The 22,837-nt window shown below is 38.9% G+C and overlaps 1 protein-coding gene across 3 annotated transcripts in view; it reads left to right on the forward strand.

The window, feature by feature from the left end:
* Slc7a2 (solute carrier family 7 member 2) overlaps positions 1-22,837 on the forward strand; it is a 76,532-nt gene that overhangs the window by 14,835 nt on the left and 38,860 nt on the right. The window contains exon 1 of one of the 3 annotated variants that reach the window (XM_048791825.1): positions 17,516-18,946. The exons of 1 other annotated variant lie outside the window; for it this stretch is intronic. In XM_048791825.1, coding sequence (XP_048647782.1) covers positions 18,941-18,946 — 6 coding nt within the window. In that variant the 5' untranslated portion in view covers positions 17,516-18,940. One more of the 3 variants, XM_048791824.1, reaches the window with a different exon arrangement.

Consider the following 22,837-nt stretch of genomic DNA (forward strand, 5'->3'; position numbering starts at 1 on the left):
GGGTATGATCCAATTGCAGTGGTACTAACCTAAGACAGGAGGCTGACGCCTAGAGGTCAGTTCATCCGATGACGGGTAAGGACCATATGTTGAATTGGACTGCCTAACAGGCACGGTCCCTAAGCCACATTGCTTGTTGTTTAATTAAACAAAAAGGGGGAGATGCTGAGAGCCACGGCCGAGTCTGTATGGTCCCTGGCATTTTGCCAACAGTATTGATTGACAGGCGAGGCATTACTATCCGCCTCTGCCGCAACTTTTGAGTTCTCGCACTATTTTGGAGTTCTCGTGGGGATTTCCGGGGATTCCCCGAGAGTTCCCATTGGTTGGGGAAGTGCAGGAGGAGGGATTTCCGAGAGAGATATTTCCGGCTGGGGGTTTTCTGGAGAAGCCTCGTGGCGTTCGGGAGGATTCCCCGGGAGCTGTGTGAAGTGTTTTCCTGCAGTTTAAAAATAAAGTTTGTTCCTGCTTCAGTGGCTCGTGATTTGTGCCCAGCCAGACTGCGGCACTGGGTTGACATTTTTCACATCTTTAAAGACATGATATTACTTGTTAGCATTAGTAAATCACGAGATTCTAGACTCAGAAGCAGCCTACGCATTACATTTCATTTCAAGCAGAACCATGTCTGACCATTTCTCATAGGTGTGTGTATTATGTAGAGAGAGACATATCTGCAGAAAACTCAAAATATTTCCCAACTTGTAATATAAATAATATTTTCGTATTTAAAGACAATAAAACATTGAGAATATCTGTAATTGTAATGGGGGAAATCAGCATTTTTCCCTTAGCATCTTAACCCCTCATACTACAGTGCTGATTTTTCCAAATTAGTTTGGTGGCTAGGAAGACAGGGAGGGAGTGGTTAAAGCATCAGAAGAACCCTTAAGTTTTCTGCTCTGAACAAGAAATATAGCACATTCATTATTTCTTAGGTTTTCCCACCAAAAGTGTCTTGTGGTCTCTCCTGACCACAGGGGTATGATGCCACTCACAGATGTTAGCGATCCTGATTTGTAACTGGGACATTCCTGGGGCAGTGGCTATTTAAGAAAGTAATTTACCATTGGTTATTTTCCTTCTTTGCTCCCTTTCTTTTCCTCCTGTTCTCCTCCATTTTCTTCTTCTCTTGAGAGTGTGAATAGGAAACCTACTTAAACCTGACTCTCCTGCTCACCAGAGACCCATCTCTCAAGGCTGAGCTCTTTTATAGATCTTGTCCTAGGTGTGTCCCTTAACTCTGCTGTCCTTGGCCTCAAGTTTGTATCATCTCCTTTGGATCAGTTTGTCCTTGAAGAACATGGTTATGTGCATCTGGCACAGACTCTGGGGAGTGTGCCAGGGTGTGAGGAGCCTGTACTCAGCATATTTGTGGCACAGGTGGGGCATCCTTGCTGTCCTCTCCCTTGCTAGTTCTCCTACACTCCTTTTTCCCTCAATCCTTTCTGTAAATATGCTAATTGTAGGATAATTTACAACCTTTTTGGAGGATAGAAAAAAAACAGTGAAAATGGTAACTCAAAATCTTTTTTCTGCATTCATTTGTACCATCACGTTAACCTTGCAAGGAAGCATTGCTTCTGAGTAACTTTTAAATGGAGCTGGAAAGGGCTCAATGCATGCTTAGAATTGAACTAATATAGTTGCTCCCTTTCAAAATTCTGCTATTAGCTTTTGTTACTGTTCAAGTGATATAGAGTACATAGAATTCAATCACCTTTGTATTCTATATAATTTGTCTCTAAAGCATTAAGTGTTATGTATACATTTAACATTTTATTATGCAAAGCATCTACTTGTTTTAGATTAGGTTTTTCAAGGATAATAATTATTTTATAAGGGTTTATTGTTACAAGGCAATGAACTGGGGGCTTTCCAAAGCCTAAACAGCAACATTCTCTGTTTAAAAAATTTCCCATTTGCAACTTGGACTCTTGAAAGTTAGAATTTAGAGTTGGAACTCATTTTATTGCCACTAAAATTTATATTCTTTCTATAAGCTACCTCCTAACAAATTGATACGTGGAACCATTGATTTCACAAAATCATCTGTCCTTTTAAGATGATTAGAAATCTTTGGCATACCAGATCAGAGATAAATTTTAAACTTTGTAATCTCAGTTTTCTTGATTTTACTACTATGACTGCTCAGTAACTATGGAATGCCTAGTAAGTGCAGAACTTTTCTGTGTATTTAGATGCAGACACAAATGAAAAGGAGCTTTTGGAACTTATGTTAGTGCATCTGTAGCCAAAACTGAATAACAAAGAGCTATGGGTTTTTTTCCTCCTGTGGTCCCAGAGTCATACAATCCAGTATCATTTTTAAAATCATTAAAAAAATAGAACCCCAAGTGTTTTGGAGCAAAAAGTATATAATCTTTTCCCAACCCTCCTAAGGTGTTTATTTTTAGTTTTTTATCCACCACAATTTTATACACATAAAAGTTTACTCTTAAGCTTTTTTAAGTGTGCAGTTGAGTAGTATTAAGTTCATTCACATTGTGGTGCAACTGAGCTCTGAACTTTTTAATTTTGCAGAGCCGAAACTCTATACCAATTAAACAACTCCCCTTTCCCCACCTGCTCTAGCCCCTGGTAACCACCATTCTGCTTTCTGTCTCCATCAATGGGACTACCTTCAGGACCTCACATAAGAGGGAATCACACAGTCTTTGTCCTGTTGTGACTTTCTTATTCAATTTATAATGTCCTCAAGGTTCATCTCTGTTGTAGCATGTGTCAGCATTTGCTTCCTTTTAAAGCTGAATAATATCCATTGTAGAAAAAATGAATACTCCACATTTGCTGATCTTTTATCCATTGGTGGAAACTTAGAACTCTTCTACTTTGGAGGGGGGAATATTGTGAATAGTGCCCCTACAAACGTGGGCATACAAATATTTCTTTAATACCCTGCCTTCTTTCTGGTGCATATCCAGAGATGAAATCACTGGATCCCATGGTAATTAAGATTTTTGAATGCACAATACTGTTTCTCACAGTGGTGGCACCAGTTTATATTTCCACCACCACACAGGGGTTCCAGTTTGTCCACAGCCTTATATCTTTTTTCTCTGTACCTTTTAATTGTGGCCATCTTAATGAGTTTTAAAGCATTTTATAGTTACAAATTTGCTCTGCACTGGAAAAAAAAGAAAGAAAGAAAGAAAGTGATACTTTACCTTTATTCACACACATAAAGAACTTAAACCCTTTATTTTCCAAGATTTATTCCATGGATAATACATATATTCATATGCATAATAATGAATAGCATAGGGGGAGAAAAATTCCTGGGCTTGTCTCAACCTGAAAAGTGCACATAAATATTAAAGACACCCTCTTCTCTGTAAGGGTACAAGCTCCCAGCTAGGCATGGTGATGCATCCTATAATCCCAGCATCTTGGGAGTCTGAGGAAGGAGGTTTGCAAGTTTGAGGCCAGCCTCAGCAACTTAATAAGGCCCTAAGTAAGTTAGCCAAACCCTGTCTCAAAAAATTAAAAGGGCTGAAGATGTCACTCGGTTGTTAAGCACCCTTGGGTTCAATCCCTGGTACCACCAAAAAAAAAAAAGAGAGAGGGAGAAAGTGTAGTACAAGGATACAAGCTCAGCCCTTACTGGGTTGCTTAGGAGAAAAACACCTCTGCACATTTGTGAGACTTCCTTCACCTCAACAGACCTCCACTGATTTGGTCTCAGTTCTCTGGATCCAGGCAAGTAACATAAATGAATGAAACAAAGTGCAGAATAGTAAGGAATGTAGAGAACTGGTGAAGCAGAGAGTGATCAAGTTAAAAATTGTGGGTCCTAAAGTATACATTGGGCATTGGAAGCAGTGACTGATAAATAGTTATAAAGAAATCAGCAAAGTCCCTGACATTCTCGAAAGAGTAGATGTGGAGTGAACTGCAGCCCAGAAGACCTCTGTTTTTATTTTAGATCTTAAATAATGTCAGAACACAGTGGTGTATAAAGCAATTTCAAATACATATTCCCATCTTAAAATGCATGGAAAGCCAGGGAAGTATGTAGCAGCTAGTGAGAGCTGAGTCCTTTAAGCCATCCGATTCTAGAATAACTTAAAATTATAAGTTTTCTGGATTTCTCTTGAAGTGTATTTGAATGGGAAGAAAAATCAGTTTTGTGTCTTAGGATAAAGGCAGTAGAGACTCCATGAAAACTTGATTGCAAAGAAAAGGATAAAAAAAAAAAATCTGTTAGTATGGGATCTGGATATTCCCAGTATCTGATGGCATGGATTGGGCTAAGTAGGTCAATGATGTAGCATTTCTTTTCTCGTCTTGTAGGAAATTATTTTATGTCTGATGGGTAGACTTATCGGTAGAACTGTGTGCCACTAGAGTACAGGAAAAAGGGGGCAGAAAAGGAAATTACAGTTGTTAATACCAAAATAGACTTGTTGTATCAGATGAACCTTTAAACTTAGATTTACCAAATCAATATTTATTTGATCTGAATAGTATATATGTCATAGTTTAATGCCCCTTGACACTTTTGCAGAATGCATCAATAATGCAGATATACCTTATAGTTTTTAAAATTTTCTAATCCCTATGGATTTACATGAATGCCACTATTGGGAGGAGGAGGATATTGAGTGGGGTGTGAAGTCTTGGACAGTATTGACTTTGGTGTAAACTACCTACCAACACTCTCGACTCCTGGTTTGTACATATGCAGGGAACTGTAAGCTAAGCCTTATTTCTCAGTGTTAGGTAGGCTGCCTAGAGCCTGGGAGCAGACAGAATTCTGCATTTCTCATAGCTTCTAGGTTGTGTGACATAGAGGAAAAGATATGACTTTGAAGTTACACAGGGCCAATTCTAGCTCTGTGATTTTGATCAAGTTACTTAACATCTCTGAGCTTAAGTTTCATCATTGAAGATGGGATGCTTTTTCTAGTGGTGGTGAGGAATAAATAAAGTCACCTGTGCCGGGAGCCTAACAACATAGCAGAAGAGCAATGAAGAGCCTTAGTTGTTACTCGTCATTTTCATATCTGGTGTAGAAGAATCTTGCTTAAAACATGAAATCCCCTTTGAATTACATTTTCTCCTCATATGATAGCTCAGATGTTTATTCCTTTTTCTTCTTCTTATTTCATAATCCTCTTCAGCTACTATACTGAGCTCCATGATGTAATCTTTAGCCAGTATTGGCTCTTCCCCAAGCTATGGCGACAAGTTTCTTTTTCTGAAGGCACACACTGGATAGTATTTCATCTCAGTTTAGAATGTGTGCTTCATAACAGGACTATTTATTCGTGGAGAACTGCCTGTGCCTCTTACTTCCTGGGATGTGGTAGTTAACACTTTGCTCAACACAGCGGTCAGTTTCCTCAACCCAGGGTTCATTGTGGAAAACTGAACTGTGGAAGAAATATAAACTTCATGCTTGTCTCTTAGATGGTGCAAACATCTAGTCAAAAACTTCAGTGGCTACAACACCATAGAACATTAGCCAACAAATTTTATTTTTGTTTTCATTATAAGACTTCATGCTGGGTGCAGTGGTCCATGCTGGTAATTTATTTATTTATTTATTTTGGAAATCAGGTAATCACTTTAATTATTTCACAATAATCTCTGACATTATTTATCTTTGTTAATAATCATTCCTGGAAAGATTAAGAAAAAACACATGAACATTCTTTGTAAAGCCCCCTGCTATGCTATGTAATTCCTTAAAAGAGATAAACATTTGTCATTTGAAGCCTGACAGAAGAAATAGAAAGAATTACATAAAAGTCAGTGGTTATTTTGATGTAATACTTTTTTGGGGAATGTTTAGAAATAAACTTCAGATTTTAATCCGGGCAAAGAGAACAGATGCATTACCACTTTGAAATGAAATATTTGCTATTGTTGAATACCTACTTTTTTTTTATTGGTTGTTCAAAACATTACAAAGCTCATGATATATCATCTTGCATACATTTGACTCAAGTGGGTTATGAACTCCCATTTTTACCCCAAATACAAATTGCAGAATCACATTGGTTACACACTCACATTTTTACATAATGGCATATTAGTGACTGTTGTATTCTGCTACCTTTCCTATCCCCTACTATCCCCCCTCCCCTCCCCTCCCATCTTCCCTCTCTACCTCATCTGCTGTTGTTCAATTCTCTCCCTTGTTTCCCCCNCACAGAGCTAGAATTGGCCCTGTGTAACTTCAAAGTCATATCTTTTCCTCTATGTCACACAACCTAGAAGCTATGAGAAATGCAGAATTCTGTCTGCTCCCAGGCTCTAGGCAGCCTACCTAACACTGAGAAATAAGGCTTAGCTTACAGTTCCCTGCATATGTACAAACCAGGAGTCGAGAGTGTTGGTAGGTAGTTTACACCAAAGTCAATACTGTCCAAGACTTCACACCCCACTCAATATCCTCCTCCTCCCAATAGTGGCATTCATGTAAATCCATAGGGATTAGAAAATTTTAAAAACTATAAGGTATATCTGCATTATTGATGCATTCTGCAAAAGTGTCAAGGGGCATTAAACTATGACATATATACTATTCAGATCAAATAAATATTGATTTGGTAAATCTAAGTTTAAAGGTTCATCTGATACAACAAGTCTATTTTGGTATTAACAACTGTAATTTCCTTTTCTGCCCCCTTTTTCCTGTACTCTAGTGGCACACAGTTCTACCGATAAGTCTACCCATCAGACATAAAATAATTTCCTACAAGACGAGAAAAGAAATGCTACATCATTGACCTACTTAGCCCAATCCATGCCATCAGATACTGGGAATATCCAGATCCCATACTAACAGATTTTTTTTTTTTTTATCCTTTTCTTTGCAATCAAGTTTTCATGGAGTCTCTACTGCCTTTATCCTAAGACACAAAACTGATTTTTCTTCCCATTCAAATACACTTCAAGAGAAATCCAGAAAACTTATAATTTTAAGTTATTCTAGAATCGGATGGCTTAAAGGACTCAGCTCTCACTAGCTGCTACATACTTCCCTGGCTTTCCATGCATTTTAAGATGGGAATATGTATTTGAAATTGCTTTATACACCACTGTGTTCTGACATTATTTAAGATCTAAAATAAAAACAGAGGTCTTCTGGGCTGCAGTTCACTCCACATCTACTCTTTCGAGAATGTCAGGGACTTTGCTGATTTCTTTATAACTATTTATCAGTCACTGCTTCCAATGCCCAATGTATACTTTAGGACCCACAATTTTTAACTTGATCACTCTCTGCTTCACCAGTTCTCTACATTCCTTACTATTCTGCACTTTGTTTCATTCATTTATGTTACTTGCCTGGATCCAGAGAACTGAGACCAAATCAGTGGAGGTCTGTTGAGGTGAAGGAAGTCTCACAAATGTGCAGAGGTGTTTTTCTCCTAAGCAACCCAGTAAGGGCTGAGCTTGTATCCTTGTACTACACTTTCTCCCTCTCTCTTTTTTTTTTTTGGTGGTACCAGGGATTGAACCCAAGGGTGCTTAACAACCGAGTGACATCTTCAGCCCTTTTAATTTTTTGAGACAGGGTTTGGCTAACTTACTTAGGGCCTTATTAAGTTGCTGAGGCTGGCCTCAAACTTGCAAACCTCCTTCCTCAGACTCCCAAGATGCTGGGATTATAGGATGCATCACCATGCCTAGCTGGGAGCTTGTACCCTTACAGAGAAGAGGGTGTCTTTAATATTTATGTGCACTTTTCAGGTTGAGACAAGCCCAGGAATTTTTCTCCCCCTATGCTATTCATTATTATGCATATGAATATATGTATTATCCATGGAATAAATCTTGGAAAATAAAGGGTTTAAGTTCTTTATGTGTGTGAATAAAGGTAAAGTATCACTTTCTTTCTTTCTTTCTTTTTTTTCCAGTGCAGAGCAAATTTGTAACTATAAAATGCTTTAAAACTCATTAAGATGGCCACAATTAAAAGGTACAGAGAAAAAAGATATAAGGCTGTGGACAAACTGGAACCCCTGTGTGGTGGTGGAAATATAAACTGGTGCCACCACTGTGAGAAACAGTATTGTGCATTCAAAAATCTTAATTACCATGGGATCCAGTGATTTCATCTCTGGATATGCACCAGAAAGAAGGCAGGGTATTAAAGAAATATTTGTATGCCCACGTTTGTAGGGGCACTATTCACAATATTCCCCCCTCCAAAGTAGAAGAGTTCTAAGTTTCCACCAATGGATAAAAGATCAGCAAATGTGGAGTATTCATTTTTTCTACAATGGATATTATTCAGCTTTAAAAGGAAGCAAATGCTGACACATGCTACAACAGAGATGAACCTTGAGGACATTATAAATTGAATAAGAAAGTCACAACAGGACAAAGACTGTGTGATTCCCTCTTATGTTTAATTTTGTGTAACATTGAGGGTCTCCTACCATTTCCATATGATTTCCCTTCTCTCTCTCTTTCTCTCCCCCCACTCCATGCTGGTAATTTAGGATGCTAAGTAAAGTAGGAGGATCACAAGTTTGAGACCGGCCTCTTTAACTAGGTGAGACCCTTAGCAACTTAGCAAGACCCTATCTCAAAAAAAAAAAAAAAAAACCAGAATAAAGGGACCAGGATGTAGCTCAGTGTAAAGTGCCCAAGTTCCATCCCTAGTATTAAAAAAAAAAAATCATTATATTGCTTCTAAATACTAATGCATATTTTAACCTATCATGGAGAGTCAGACTTAATTTAGGATCTTAAACTTGATATGTACTAGTGTGTTAGTCTGCTCGAGGTGCTGTAACAAATACCACAGGATGGGAGGCTTAAACAACAGACATTTATTTCTTATAGTTCTGGAGGCTAATAGTCTGAGATGAGGGTACCAGGACAGTAAGGCTTTGCTTGCGGCTCTTTTTCTGACTGCTAGCTAGCCCTCTTCTCTCTATGCCCTTACATGGTAGAGTACCAGCTCAGACTCTTCTCATGGGGGATCCTTCCCACATGATCTCCTCTAACCCTAATTGCATCCCAAGGTTTGCAGCACCAAATACTATCATACTGGGGCATTAAAGTCACACAAGAATTGGGGGAAGGGGGGAGTATGTAAACACTCAGTCTATAACTACTAGCTAGTAGTTGATCTTTCTAAGCTTTGGTTTTCTCATCTTTAAATTAGAGATAATAATTGGTACCTATCTCATAGCATTATTGGGTAATTTAGTTGGGTTAACCTATCTAATAGCCTAGTTCCTAAAACTGTGTTCCCTTGATAAAACTTGGGTCTCAGTAGTGGCACCAGAGGTAAATATCACAGCAATGGTAGTATATCTGTGTACATTTTATGAACCTGTCTCATTCCGGAATGTTTTTCAGATTTTGAATTGATGATCAAATTTTCATTAGGCAATATCAGACACACTTCCATATTCCTGCCATTTTCTCTTCCCCCTGTAGCTGCAAGCTTCCTGCCTCTACCTCTGGCTCCTCCCAGCCATTCTCCAGGTGAGCCTTCCTGAGGCTATGGACTAAATCATTGGGCTCTTCTTTTGCTTTATATATACCTGTGTATTTTCAGCTGTTTCGTTGCTTCCTGATCTTTACTTCAAATCCTTCAGTCTCTTAACTTTTTTCACTGCAGCTTCATCTTGTCTCCCTCACTCACATCAAGATCATTCACATCAAGATAAGAGGTTCTCCAGGTCTTCAGAATACAGGCAGGCACATTATTATCTCTAATTTACAGATGAGAAAGACAAAAGTTCATGTTCAGCTTGTGGGATGCTGTTTGGTGAGTACTTAATACTGGGGACATTTTGAGATTTAGATAAGTAACCAAAGCATTTTAAGTCTTAAAAATATTGGTTTTGTGTTACACATAGCAAATATGTTTTAGGATCGAATCCTCAAAAATAAAAACTTTATTATAGTATATGTTCCATCAAGATATATTTCAAAGCAGAGTCATCTCATGCTTGGGGAATCGTCAGAATCCATGTGTGTGTGCATACATGAACCCTTATCCTTAAATAAAAATCATAAGTATTATTCAACACAGAAATGTACTTTCACTCCAAAAAATTAAAAATATTTTATTATCTTTTTCAATTCAAAGGCAGGTAGTAAACTCTACAAAGGAAGGGGTCATATGAAGATGCATCCAACAGGCTGCCCTTCAGCTTTATCAAATGAGCATGCCTCGAGAATGAGGAGATAAGCTAAATACAGACATTGCTCTAGTGCAGGGCTCTAGTGATGGATGCCATCCACAGAGGTGTCAGTAGGGTATAATGGGCTGTCAAAGGAGGAAACCCTTCACAGAAGCCAAGAGGAAGTTTAATGGAGAAGCTGGGATTTGAGAAAGACCATGAAAGAGGTATGAAAGAACATCTCCATGTTTAAGAAGAGGTTAAAAAGACATTGTTGTTGGGCTGGGGCTGTAGCTCAGTGGCAGGGCGCCTGCCTTGCACGTGTGAAGCACTGGGTTCCATCCTCAGCACCACATAAAAATAAACAAATAAAATAAAGGCATGCTGTCTACCTATAACTACAAAAAGTTTTTTTTTAAAAAAAGACATTGTTGATTATGGAACAGCATGAGTAGAGAACTCCTCCTGTATTTGTATCAAGGTTACATATTTGACATCGAGATAAAGAAATGACACTTTAAGTAAAACTGTCTTAAAAAAAAAAAAAAAAACCTTCTAGAAATTATGGGACCTGTTGGCAAGAGCACACAATTCTCCTAGATCAAAGAAAGTGGAATGTACGGATCTGTGCAGAGGGGAGGGGAAGAAGAAGATTGTGGAAATATTTCCCATTTATTACTTGCTTTCTGTGTGCCAACGCTGTTTCAAACGTTTCACTTATATTGATTGATTTAATTCTGAGAGAGAAGTCTAGCTATATGGATTGAGGTCATGGTAGAGACTTTGAATGCTGGGGTAAAGAGTTTATGTTGGGGTCCCCATTGAGGTGTATGAATTGCAATAAGGAGTAATAAGCTCCTATGAAATCGGAACTATGGGGTGAGTTTTAGATTGAAGGAAACTTCAATACTAAAAGTCCCCATAAGCAGTAGTAGTATTTGCAAATTTCCAAGTCCTTTAAGAAAGAGGATATATTTTTAAATGAAGGAACATGTTTATTTTACACTCCATTATTCATTTGTGACCACAAAACTGCTATATAAGATTTTTGAAAGTGTCTTAAAAGCAAATCAATTGTTACCTCTTTGAAAATTGTTTAAAATTTTCATCTAGAGCTAAGATACATGTTACTGAAATGACATTTTGTAAATCTATTTCAGGCTTAGCATTTTTGAGTTGGAATTTGATTTTGAAAGAAAACACATAGTACCATAATGATATTTACTCTGGCTGATTTGTTGATATTATTGATTAGGTTAATATATGCAAGTAACTACAATGTTTTCCTATTCATCTTTTGAATCTTTTTGTTTTGTTCTGTTTGGGTTTTTGTAGTCCCTGAGCCTTTTTAAGATTCTTACTTCTAGGAAAAATTCATTTAAAACATGAAATTGTACGTTTTGATGAAAGGAGGTCAAAGAAACGTTTGTATTTCGGAAACATGGAGGGAAATACTTGTAGAACTTAGGCAATGTTTGGTGTACTTTGTTTCTCCCCCGCACAAAAATGCTTGTAAATGACCTGTGCTTGTTCTTTGTGATTGATGGCAAGGGAACAGAGTGTAGGGTTCTAAGAATTTGCATCAGATGAATTTGGCAGTATTCTGCTAGTTCCCTGGTATTTAACTCTAGGCACAGTTTCTGTCCTGTTAGTTGTGTGCACTAAAGAAGTTACACTGAAAAAGTTCTACTGCTCGTCCACACTCATCCCTGCCTGACATCCATCTGGTGCCTCTGGAATTCCATTTCTGAGCTTCACACTGTGAAGACAGACCGGGCAGGACTTAGCCGAGAGAGGGGCTCCTCACAGGAAGGAGACGTGGCACTGGGCTGTGGCTTCTTTTCAGCTTTCTGGCAGCAAGTGTTTCATTAGCAGGGGGTGCTGGGACAGCTTGGCGAAGGAGGAGAACCCAAGAGGCGAAGGCTTGAAGGAAACCCAGTTCTGTGTCCACACCCACGGTGATGCATTGCTCATGAGCAGCCAGTGAAGGAAAAAATCAAACCCAAATGTGGAAGCCAGTTTCTCGGTGCTTTCATTTTCCTGTTGAAGGTTTTGTCAAGCAGCTCTCCAGGGAAGCCTTACCCAGGGCCATGCTTAGGGAACTTGCATTTGGAAAAGTTGTTTTGTTGTTGTTGTTGTTGTTGTTGTCTTTGTTGTTGTTTTTTAACAGAGGCTACAAAATGTTGTTGATCCTGTGCCTTTAATGACTGCAGTGCCTGCAGCAACTCAGCCTCTGAGGCAGGAGGGGGAAATGGTCCAGGCTGTACTTGGGGCTTGAGAGCCTAAAAACCTGACTGACCACAAGATGCAGGGCTGAGTGTGTGTCCTGGGACTTGAGTGCATCCTGCACTTGTTTGTGCCTACCCGGGCGGGTGGTCCAGAGAAGAGACTGGGCAGGATTCTCTCTGTTTTATCCTGTTTTCTCAGACAATGAAATAGAGAATGCTGCTTGTCCTCCTTATCTGTTTCCCAGTTTTTATCTGGACATATGCATGAATACCTAAAATAAAGACTGGGTTCTTAGTCTCCCATGAAGCATACTGTGGCTACTGAAGCACTTCTACTAATATCCTCCCCGCCCCTTCCCTGCTGGGGATTGAGCCCAGGCCTTGTGCATGCTAAGCAAAGCAAACCACTGAGCGACATCCCCAGCCCTGAATTCTAGCTAATATCAAGTGAGGGGAAATGTCCTTTGTGACTTCTGGGAAGTATCCTTCAAAGGTGTGGGGGAGAGTATTTTCTTTATCCCTTCTGAGTTGGTACTGACTGGAATACAAATATGAGGACTGGAGTTTGAAGAGATTGCTTAGACCTTGGGGTTAATGCTGTATAGTGGAATAAGTGAGAAGGAGCTCACGTCCCTGATCTGTAGATCTCAGTAGATGAACTCGAGACCTGCCTGACAGGAGAGTGAAATAAGCTGCAGGTTCAAACCACTGCCATCTGGGTTTTCTGTCCCTGACATCTGAGCCTAATCCTAATGAATTCAGGGGACTTGGTGGTAGAGGAAGTTAAAATGAAGATAGGCAAGAGGATTCAGATTTTCAGTATTGAAGAATTTTTAAACAGTAAACAGTGTTTAAAAAAAATAGAATGGACTAATAGATTCTGAGATGAAGGCATTAAAACATTTAGCACAATTATTCTAGGGTAGCTTAAAGGTCCTTTTCTCATAAAGTGGGGCATTTAAAAACTTGGAAGGTATTTGTTGACCTACAATCCTTTCCTCAGTGTATCCATAAACTTCCAAAATATTTGACTTTTAAAGTAGATTTGGGACTGACCTAACTAGCTCACCAGTCTGAATTGTGGTCAGATTTGTATGAGTTTCCTTTGAAATTCGCTTCATGGGTTAAAATTTTATCAGTTTTGTTTCTCATGGGTTTAAAAAGAGTATGGATTCTCTAATTTCTTGATTCAGAATTCCTAGCATGTTAGTCTGACACATTTACTTGTGTATTTGTTTATTGTTGCTCCCTGTGGGTTAATTTCCATGAGAGTGAGGACTTAGTTTTGTTTATGGCTCTGACTCTGACATTAAATGACTAGAACCGTGATGCACAGTAGAACTGATTGCCGTTTATAAGTTAATAAAACCATGTTAGGTGAGCTGTTCACATCGTCTGTAGCACTGCTTATTTTTTGTTCTTTTAACATCAATCATCGAGGGAGGTGGGCTGAAGTCTCTCACTAAGCATGCATTCCTCAGTTTGTCCCCATATTTTTTTCAGTTTTTGCTTTATGTTTTCTGAAGCTGTTTTATTTTAGTACATCGCTATGGTTTAGATGTGATTTGTCCCCCAAGGGTTTGTGTACTGGAAGCTTGGGCCTCAGTGTGGCAGTGTTGAGAGGTGGTGGGACCCTTGGGAGGTGGGGTCGAGTTAGAGCTGGTCAGGTCATTCGGGTTGTTGCACTTGGGGAGAGGTTAAGGTAGTTCTCCTTGGACCCTGAATTTGTTCCCACAAGGTTGCTAGAAGAACAAGATTGGCCTCTCCCTTCACTCTGGATTCCTGTCTAGGCATGTGATCTCTTCTTCTTGCATGCATTCCTATCTTGATGCCATCCACCATATGAGGCCTTCACCAGAGCTAAGCTGATGTCTGTTCCATGCCTCTGAACCTCCAGAACTTTGAGTTAAGTCAACTTCTTTTCTTTATAAAGCTCCCTGACTAACGTATACATAGAAATGTAGTTGAATTTATTCAACTAAATAATAATAATTTTAATTTTTATGTAATAGCTCTAATTATTAGGCCTTTAGCCTCAAAGTTCATCATATCTTATATTAACATGGTTATGTAATATCTTATTGACATAACTCTGCTTTCTTTTTTATTAGAATTTGCCTGAATTTTCTTTCTCTACTTATCAGCATTTGCCTGCTTGTTTTTTCTTTATTTATTATGATTATTATCCTATTTATTCTTTCTCCATCTATTTCCAACCTTTCCATATTCTTTTGTTTTGATATATCTCAGTTATGAGTTTTTTAAAAATTCAAATAGACGCTCTTTGGTTTTGACAGGAAATTTTGTAAATCATATTTACTGAGATTCTTGATCCTTTAGACCCGTTTCTATCATTTTAACTTATGTTTTATTTGTGCCCCATTTCTTACCTCCTTTTTTTTTCCTACTGTGCATCACTGTTCTAGTCATTAATGACAGAGTCATAAACAAAACCAAGTCCTCACTCTCATGGAAATTAACCCACAGAGAGCAACAGTAAACAAATACACAAGTAAATGTGTTGTACTAACTAACATGCACAGAACTTGGCATCGAGAAATTAGAGAATCTATACTCTTTATAAACCCATGAGAAATGTACACAAAAACCAATAAAATAAATTTTAAGCCATGAAGCAAATTTCAAAGGAAACTATTATACAAGTCTGGCCACGATTCTGTACTATTTGGATTTTATTATTCCATTTACTTCCTCTACTTCCTTGACTTATATGAACTCTATTTCTTTTCTTTTGGTGCTTAGATCTGAAGTTTGCCATGCATACTTTAAACAAGTCTATTGACTCTCTTTCCTGATAATAACCTATGTGTAATTATTGTGTTCCATTTTAGTTAAGGAATTCTTTAGCTGTGTCTAAGATGCCATTTAACTCATTTACTAAGTATTAAATTTTTCTGTGATTCTATTTTCCCAAGAGATCTCTTCAGTTATTTTTAAAATCTACCTGGGTGATTTCATAAGTTTTCTGCTTTGATTTCATTTTTTAAAATTTTGATCTTTTATTTTCTAAAACTTTTTCTACATAGCTATTCCTTATGCTTAATCTGAAGTTTGAGGAGGGTTAGATATGTTGTTTCTATTAACTTTCACATATAGCATTTTAACTTTAATATGTAGTGGTTTATTTAATAATGTGTGTTTGGGATTTTTTGATTGTGAGCCCATATTTTGTTGAATTTAATCTGTAGAAATTCTGAAGTCCAAAATTAAGTGGACTTTCCTCCAGGGAGGATATACATTGGTATATAAAACATGCTAAATCTATTTTATTAGGTACACAAAAATGCCACTGACCTGGACCACTTGAGTCCTCTTTGTCCTGCCCTAGCACTGTAGTCTGGTTTCAACTCTCTCATCTGGAGGAGGGCCTGCGGCTTCCTACTTGCCTAGGCATCTCTCCCCATCACATAAACTTTCTATCCACTCTTTTGCTTCCATCTCATTCATGCCCCCCGCCACTAACCTTTTGTGAAATTTCCCTTACTTTCTCCTGAGTGCTAGTCTATCACATTTTCATATATTCAGAATTTAATTGGGTTTTTGTAGGAAAGCTCTTCAGAGTATCCTACCCATACACTTCAGGAAATGGAAATCCCATGTAGTTGCCAAAAAGTAGTAGTATATGGATATTTCTTAGTTTTAAGTATGTGTTATACGGGAAAGATGTTCTTATAGGAATTAACAAGAACCGGGCGTGGTGGTGCATGCCTGTAATCCCAGCAGCTCGGGAGGCTGAGTCAGGGGATCACAAGTTCAAAGCTAGCCCCAGCAAAAGCAAGGTACTAAGCATCTCAGTGAAACACTGTATCTAAGTAAAATACAAAATAAGGCTGGGGATGTGCTCAGTGGTCGAGTGCTCCTGGGTTCAACCCTCAGTACAAAAAAAGAAGAAGAATTAACGATAGCATGTATTTGTAAGATTCAGCCTCTGATTTCTCAAGTCTCCTGACACTTAAAATTCAGGTTGAGCATCCCTAATCTGAAAATCCAAACTTCAAAAATCTAAAACTTTTTGAGCTCCAAAGTGATGCTCAGAAAGTTTAGATTTTCAGAGTAGGGATGCTCAACCAGTGAAAGTCTGCAGGTATTCCAACGTCACAAAATCTCTAAAGTCTGGAACACTTCTGGCCCAAGCATTGCAGATCAGTGATACCCTATCTGTACATTTTTGAACCTGCCTTCAAAAGACTCTAATGTCTGTATGCTGGTGTTTGAGCATAAAGGAGCTTTATGTAAAGAGAGAGACTGTTTATACAAAATCTCATGGGGACGGGGAAGGGATGAGGTGGCAGCTTTAGAGAACCACTCAGTCACAGGTCACCACAACGCTGTGTGGAACAGGGAGACCTGGGTTCTGATCTAGTCTCATTAGTTGTCTGTGTGCCTGGAAAAAAGTCTTTGGGCCTGAGCTTTCTTCTTTAGTGATCAGCAATCCCTTTCATTGTAAGTCTTAACTTCTGTGTATCCACAGTCTCTCATTAAAAGCAGGTGGTTTTTATACGTGGATTATTTTTGGTGTTCTGAGACAAGAATTTCAAATACATGACTTTGGTTTATATTATAATAATAAATTAAGTGCCTGCCTTTTCTGCATTTCGCGTATCTATCTCATTGGATCCTACAGCATCCTTCCAAGAATGACACTGTGTTCTTCATTTCACCAGAAACTGAGAGGTAGAAACCTGTCTGAGGGCATCGAAAATCCCAAGCTGCTCCCACATTGGGTTGCTTTTAGGAGTTCGCTTTTATCACTTACCTGTAAGATCGGTGCATGGGTGGCAATATAACTACACCTGATTCTCATTAGAAATTTTTCAAGTGTTTAATTTTGCATGAGTGCCATCTTAAAGTTCTGTTCTATGCCTAGAGTATGGGAATAATTGTTCCATTGTTGCCTTTGTAAATTATCCAAAAAAAAAAAATTGCCTTTTGTTTTCTCTTTATCCCCACCTTAAGAATTAGTAAAAATAATTAGATGAAATGTTTGTGCATTTATGTATACAGTTGTAACTTGCACACCTAATCCTGATTTTTTTTCCCCTGGCTTGTTTGTAGCAGAAGTAACAGCCACCACGTGAAGTCAGGAACAAGTTCTTAGCCTCCATGATTAATATCTGTGATATCCATGTGCTTGCTTTTTTTTTTTTTTTTTTTTTTTTTTAAGCAATAGCACCTTAACTTTTGGTATTGAAGAAGTCACCAAAAATTATTGATTGGGGCAGGAGTCAAGTTCAGACTCAGAACTTGACTCTGTCCCTGAAGTTAGATAAAATTGTAATCTAATATGGAACCCTTTCCCCACATATTTTCTCTACATTTGTGTTTTTAAAATTATCTTTTCATTATGGGTATTTCTCTAATTGGAAAACTATTTAGAAATCTTTTTTTTTAAAAGGGTGACTGATCTGACGCATGTATTAATTTGCTTACAGTAACCATTTCACTATGAATAAGTATATAAGAACATTATGTTGTATGCCATGAGAATATACAATAAAAAACCCAAACATGAAAGCAGCAAGTGGCCAGAGATCTTAGTTGTAATTATTAGCACTTGTTGCATTTGCTTTTGATTGCCTAACAAATTGTCTTTGCGTTCACAGGACAATGTCCTAGGAAAGGGGCACCATTATAGATAACAGCTCCGGGTGTGTGAACTGCAGGAATGGCAAGTCCTGAGGGAAGCACTGGTGATACTGCAGGAGGATTTGTTTACTGGGATTTTAATTTGACAACTGTTTACCTTTAACTTATTGTGGTATAATTCTGCATGCTTCCTTAGTGATGGGCTGTATGCGAGTTCACACTAGGGGCACATTAAGCAACTGGATGGTGCTAGAGCTGCAGATGATGAAACATTGTTTTGCTGCATGCAAAGGACATTCCTGCAAGCAGGATTTGTTGAAACCTTCCTATGAAAGATTCTTAAACAAACTTGGTCTTTGTTCACAGAAGATAAATGAAATAGGGAGGCTGAGTAGTGAGAGTTTGGGAGGTTGAAAAAATTGCAGAAGCTTTTTTTTTTTTTATCTATAACACTTTTTCTCCTGATAACAGAAATAGTTTGCTTATACCCAAGGACATTCTCTAATGACTAGCTGGTGGACACAATCCATATACTTACATTTTCAAAAGCAGATTTCAGAATACTCAAAGAAAACACAAATAGAACTCCATGAACTCTAATCCGGAAAGGTTATACTCTATGAGAAGAAAAGACCACAATACAATTAAAATCCTAGTCAGATAACGAATGCTTAGCGTTGGAAACAGGAGGGGCAGATACGAGAGCATTCATGTCACTGTCACAGGAATTCATTTGAGGGGTTCATATTTAAGAATACAGCGAATAGTATGAATTTGTGAAAAAGTCACAAAGAAATGTTTTGAGTTTCATGAAATATTTGATCGTGAAGGTGAACAACAAAGGGCGAATTCTTACCTGGTAGCAGCAGCAGGTGACCTAGGCAATATAGAGCTCCTGAATCTCCATATTCCTTCTGTCCATCTAGGAAGAATGGCCATCTGAGTAGAAGGTCGAGTGGATAACCATGAGGGAAGCCAAAGCCCATGCTGGTGAGAGAGAACCTAACTGCTAAGCTCGTTCAATTTTCGAATGAATTACATCCTGTGATATTAAGAGGATTTGTAGCTATGTGTGTGGAGCGACCACCTGTAATCCTGGCACCCTGAAGTACCAGAAAGGAAAGAGGCAATCACCCTTATTTTTAAATTGAAGACCAGTGTAGAGTCTGGAAACCACAGAACAGGGAGTTGGACACAGTTCATTAGCAGAATTCCAGCAATCTGTGGTATGTACTTGGAAAAGAAGTAACTGATCCCCAAAAGGCACCCTGAGTTTACCAAGAACAAATTGTGCCTAACACATTTCACATCCTCTCTTTTATAGTTATCAGACTGCTGTATTTGAGAAGCTTAAACATAATGTGTTAGGATTTCAGCAAAGCACTCAGCACCATATATTCTGATAACCTTGGGATAAGCTGGAGAGAAATGTGGATTTCTTCATAGGGGCATCATATGCTCAGGGTGTTGACTTATGGGTCAGTATCATATAGGGAAGTTCTCGGTGGTATGCCATAGTGATCTTTTGTTGCTCCGTCAGGCTTAACCTTTTTTGTCATTTACTTGGGTTAAGATCAGATTTGCCGTGGCACAGAGGTGGATGGCGTGTTTCAAAACACTGTTTGATGGATTTGCACTACAACATGACCCCAAGCACTATAAAACTCAAAATGATGAATTTAGGTTTTAAGGTAGTGAGACAAAATAAAAGTCAAGGAACCCATTCTATACTGATACCCCTTTTAAAAATGGTGGTACACACCTATTATCCCAGTAACTAGGGAGGCTGAGGTAGAGGATTGCAAACTTGAGGCCAGCCTCAGCAACTTAGGCCCTAAGAAATTTAGCAAATAAAAATAAAATATAAAGGGCTGTGGCTGTGACTCAGTGGTTAAGCATCCCTGGGTTCAATCCCTGGTACCCTCCTCCTCCAAAAGTGTAAAATAAATGTTTTTATTAGTGCATTATGATATCTATGTAAATATCTTTGAGAAAAAAGACAAGAAATTTAGTTGACTACAAACCAAGTACGAGCCATTCATTCATTCACTCATTCATTGAACAAATATTGACTGCACTCCTGACTGTATTTCAAAGACTGAGGACACTAGATGCTACAAATGAATACAACGTAGACCTTGATTTCAAGAAACTTGTAGAGCAACTTGTAGTCTAAAGAAGTGTATTAATTTCCAAGGATTGCCATTAAAAAAAAAAAACAGGTATCTTAAAATAACAGAAATTATTATCTCACAGTTCTGGAAGGTGGAAGGTACAGGTCCAGAATCAAGGAGACAGCCAAGCCACACTTCCCTGACACTGTGGTGGAGAATCCTCCCTCACCTTCCCTAGCATCGGATGGTGGCCGGCAGTCTTGGTGTTCCTTAGCTTGTAGCTGCATAACTCCAACTTCTGCCTCTGTCATCACCTTCTTCCTGACTTAACCTCTTCTTAGAAAGACTGATCATAGTGGATTAGGGCCCACCCTAATGACCTTATCTTAAATTGATAACACCTACAAAGGCCCTGTTTCCAAATAACATCACCAGGCAAGGTACTGGGATTTAGAACATTATCATAGCTTGTGGGAGGACAAAAGTCAACTCCTTAACAAGGAGGAAAGCAAGTAGTCACCTGTATACTATCTATGATAAAGAGAAAGTGACCTAAAAATACAGAGTAGCCTAGGGGTGTGGCTTTGTAGTGGAGCATGTGCTCAGCCTGCTTGAGGCTCTGAGTTTAGTTTGATGCCCAGCATTTTCCCTACGGAAAAACAAAACAATAGGGTGACCTGGTTTAGCAGGGGAGGGAGGTTTGTCCCGAGTGATTGGGTGCTCTCCAAGTTAAAAAGAGAAGGAGCAACTTTCCAGGAAGAAGAAACAGCTGTGCTAAGAGCCCTGCAGCAGTGAGGCTGGAGTTCTGAGGAAGTTGATAGGAAACCCAGTGTGCTGGGCGTGGGGAGCAGAAGATGAGCTGAGGAGATAGGGAGGAGCAGAGCCAGCAGGGCTATGTGCACTGTGTGGAGGCAGCCTGAGGGGGTTGTGGAAAACAAAGCAAAAAAGAATACAGGTATACAAGTATATAGGGTGGATGGAGTCCTTGGCTGACCACATTTGTGTTGTAAGGAGTGCCTTATTTAGATCAGTGTTTGTTGGACTTTGAATTAATACATTTATCTGAAGGGATAGATGGCTTAGGATATGGAACTAGACTTACATGAGAAGACTTTTCTATATTTGTCCTTCGGGCAGAATTAGACACATTAGTAGGAGTTAAAGGAGGAGAGAGTGCCATGAAATAAAAGGCTTTGTAGCCCTGAGAGCTACACAAGGAGAGAACAGGAAATCTTGAAATTTAGGGGACTCTTTGCCCCCAGAAGATGGCCACCTGTCAGGGATGATGGAACTCTGAGGTGAAAATAAGGTGGGAACAGTTTCCTTGAAGGCCCTCTACAAGGAGCATTTGTAGGCTTTCAAATGTTAACCTAAGATTTCTAAGATATATTTACATGTGTACTTTATAATTAAAAATTGAGAGCATTGAAAATGCCTTAAAAATCACACATCAGGCTGGGGTTGTGGCTCAGAGGTAGAGCACTCGCCTCTCACACCTGAGGCACTGGTTCAATCCTCAGCACCACATAAAAATAAAATAAAGATATTGCATCCACCTATAGCTAAAAAAATAAATATTTTTTTAAAAAATCACACATCACTGGAGCCGAATTCATTTAAAAATCTGGGCAGAGTTTGAACAATCTGCTTCACTCTGCTCGGCAGCACCTGTGTTTCCTGACGCTCTGCTGTGGTTGCAGTAATTACCCTTAACCTCACATCTGTGGTACAACCCTCTCTCCCCTTGTCCTTGCGTCCTCACGGCTGCCTGTAGCTGATGTGTTCTGTCAAACTCACTGCTGGGTACTGGGATTTAGAACATCATCATAGCTTGTGGGAGGACAAAAGTCAACTCCTAACAAGGAGGAAAGCAAGTAGTCACCTTTATACTATCTATGATAAAGAAAAAGTGACCTAAAAATACAGAGTAGGCTAGGGGAGTATTTTAAAATGTATGTTAAGCAAAAAAAAAAAAAAAAACTATTTAGAAGTGATGGCATGTGAACACACACAGTGTCTTTTACATCAGGCAAGCAGCATTCCCTTCACTGGGAGAGCAGGGAGCAAGAGGGCACAGGGTGTGAGCAACCATGTGAACCCTACCACATGTCTTCAGAGAGATGTTCTCAAAGCAGCACAGACCAGCTGCCAAAAGGACACTTCAAAGGAATTTCCATCTTCAATCACATCTCTTGAAGGAGACAGCCGTATTCCACTTCTTTTTCCTCTCCTCCCCACTTCTCACTTAGCAGGTGGACATTCTGGAGGGTCTTGTTCTTTAGGCTGCTGTAGAGTCAAAAAGAAAGCTCAGGAGCTGATAGAGAAGGCAGGGAACCTTCTCGATCTGTCTCTGCAGTAGCTCAGAAGACCTGGGAGTGGGAGCACAGGTGAAGGGCTAGGGACTAGCGAGAGGCAGCCAGAAACAGCTTAGGGCATCTTTTTACCTATGCAGGTAAGAAGACAAATGTTCTAAGGATAGTATGAGGACAGACTAGACTACAGTATGCATGTGGAGAATAACAAAATATAAGGCTAGGAGGTTCTGCTGAGAACAAGTCACAGCGGAGGGGTTTTGAAACCCAGGCTGAAATGTTGGAGTTGTTGAAGTTGGCAGGAGGCTGATGAGATGCAAGTATGGATAAATTGATCCGGAGTCTGAAAATTGAAAGCTCATTGTTTACATTTTATAATTCTCTTATTTTACTATGTGCTGATATTTCTAAATATTTTTAAGCATCTGTAAAACTATGGAAACTAAATTGTTGAG

This window comes from Marmota marmota, unplaced genomic scaffold (assembly GCF_001458135.2).
Source record: "Marmota marmota marmota unplaced genomic scaffold, marMar, whole genome shotgun sequence".
Classification (NCBI taxonomy): domain Eukaryota; kingdom Metazoa; phylum Chordata; class Mammalia; order Rodentia; family Sciuridae; genus Marmota; species Marmota marmota.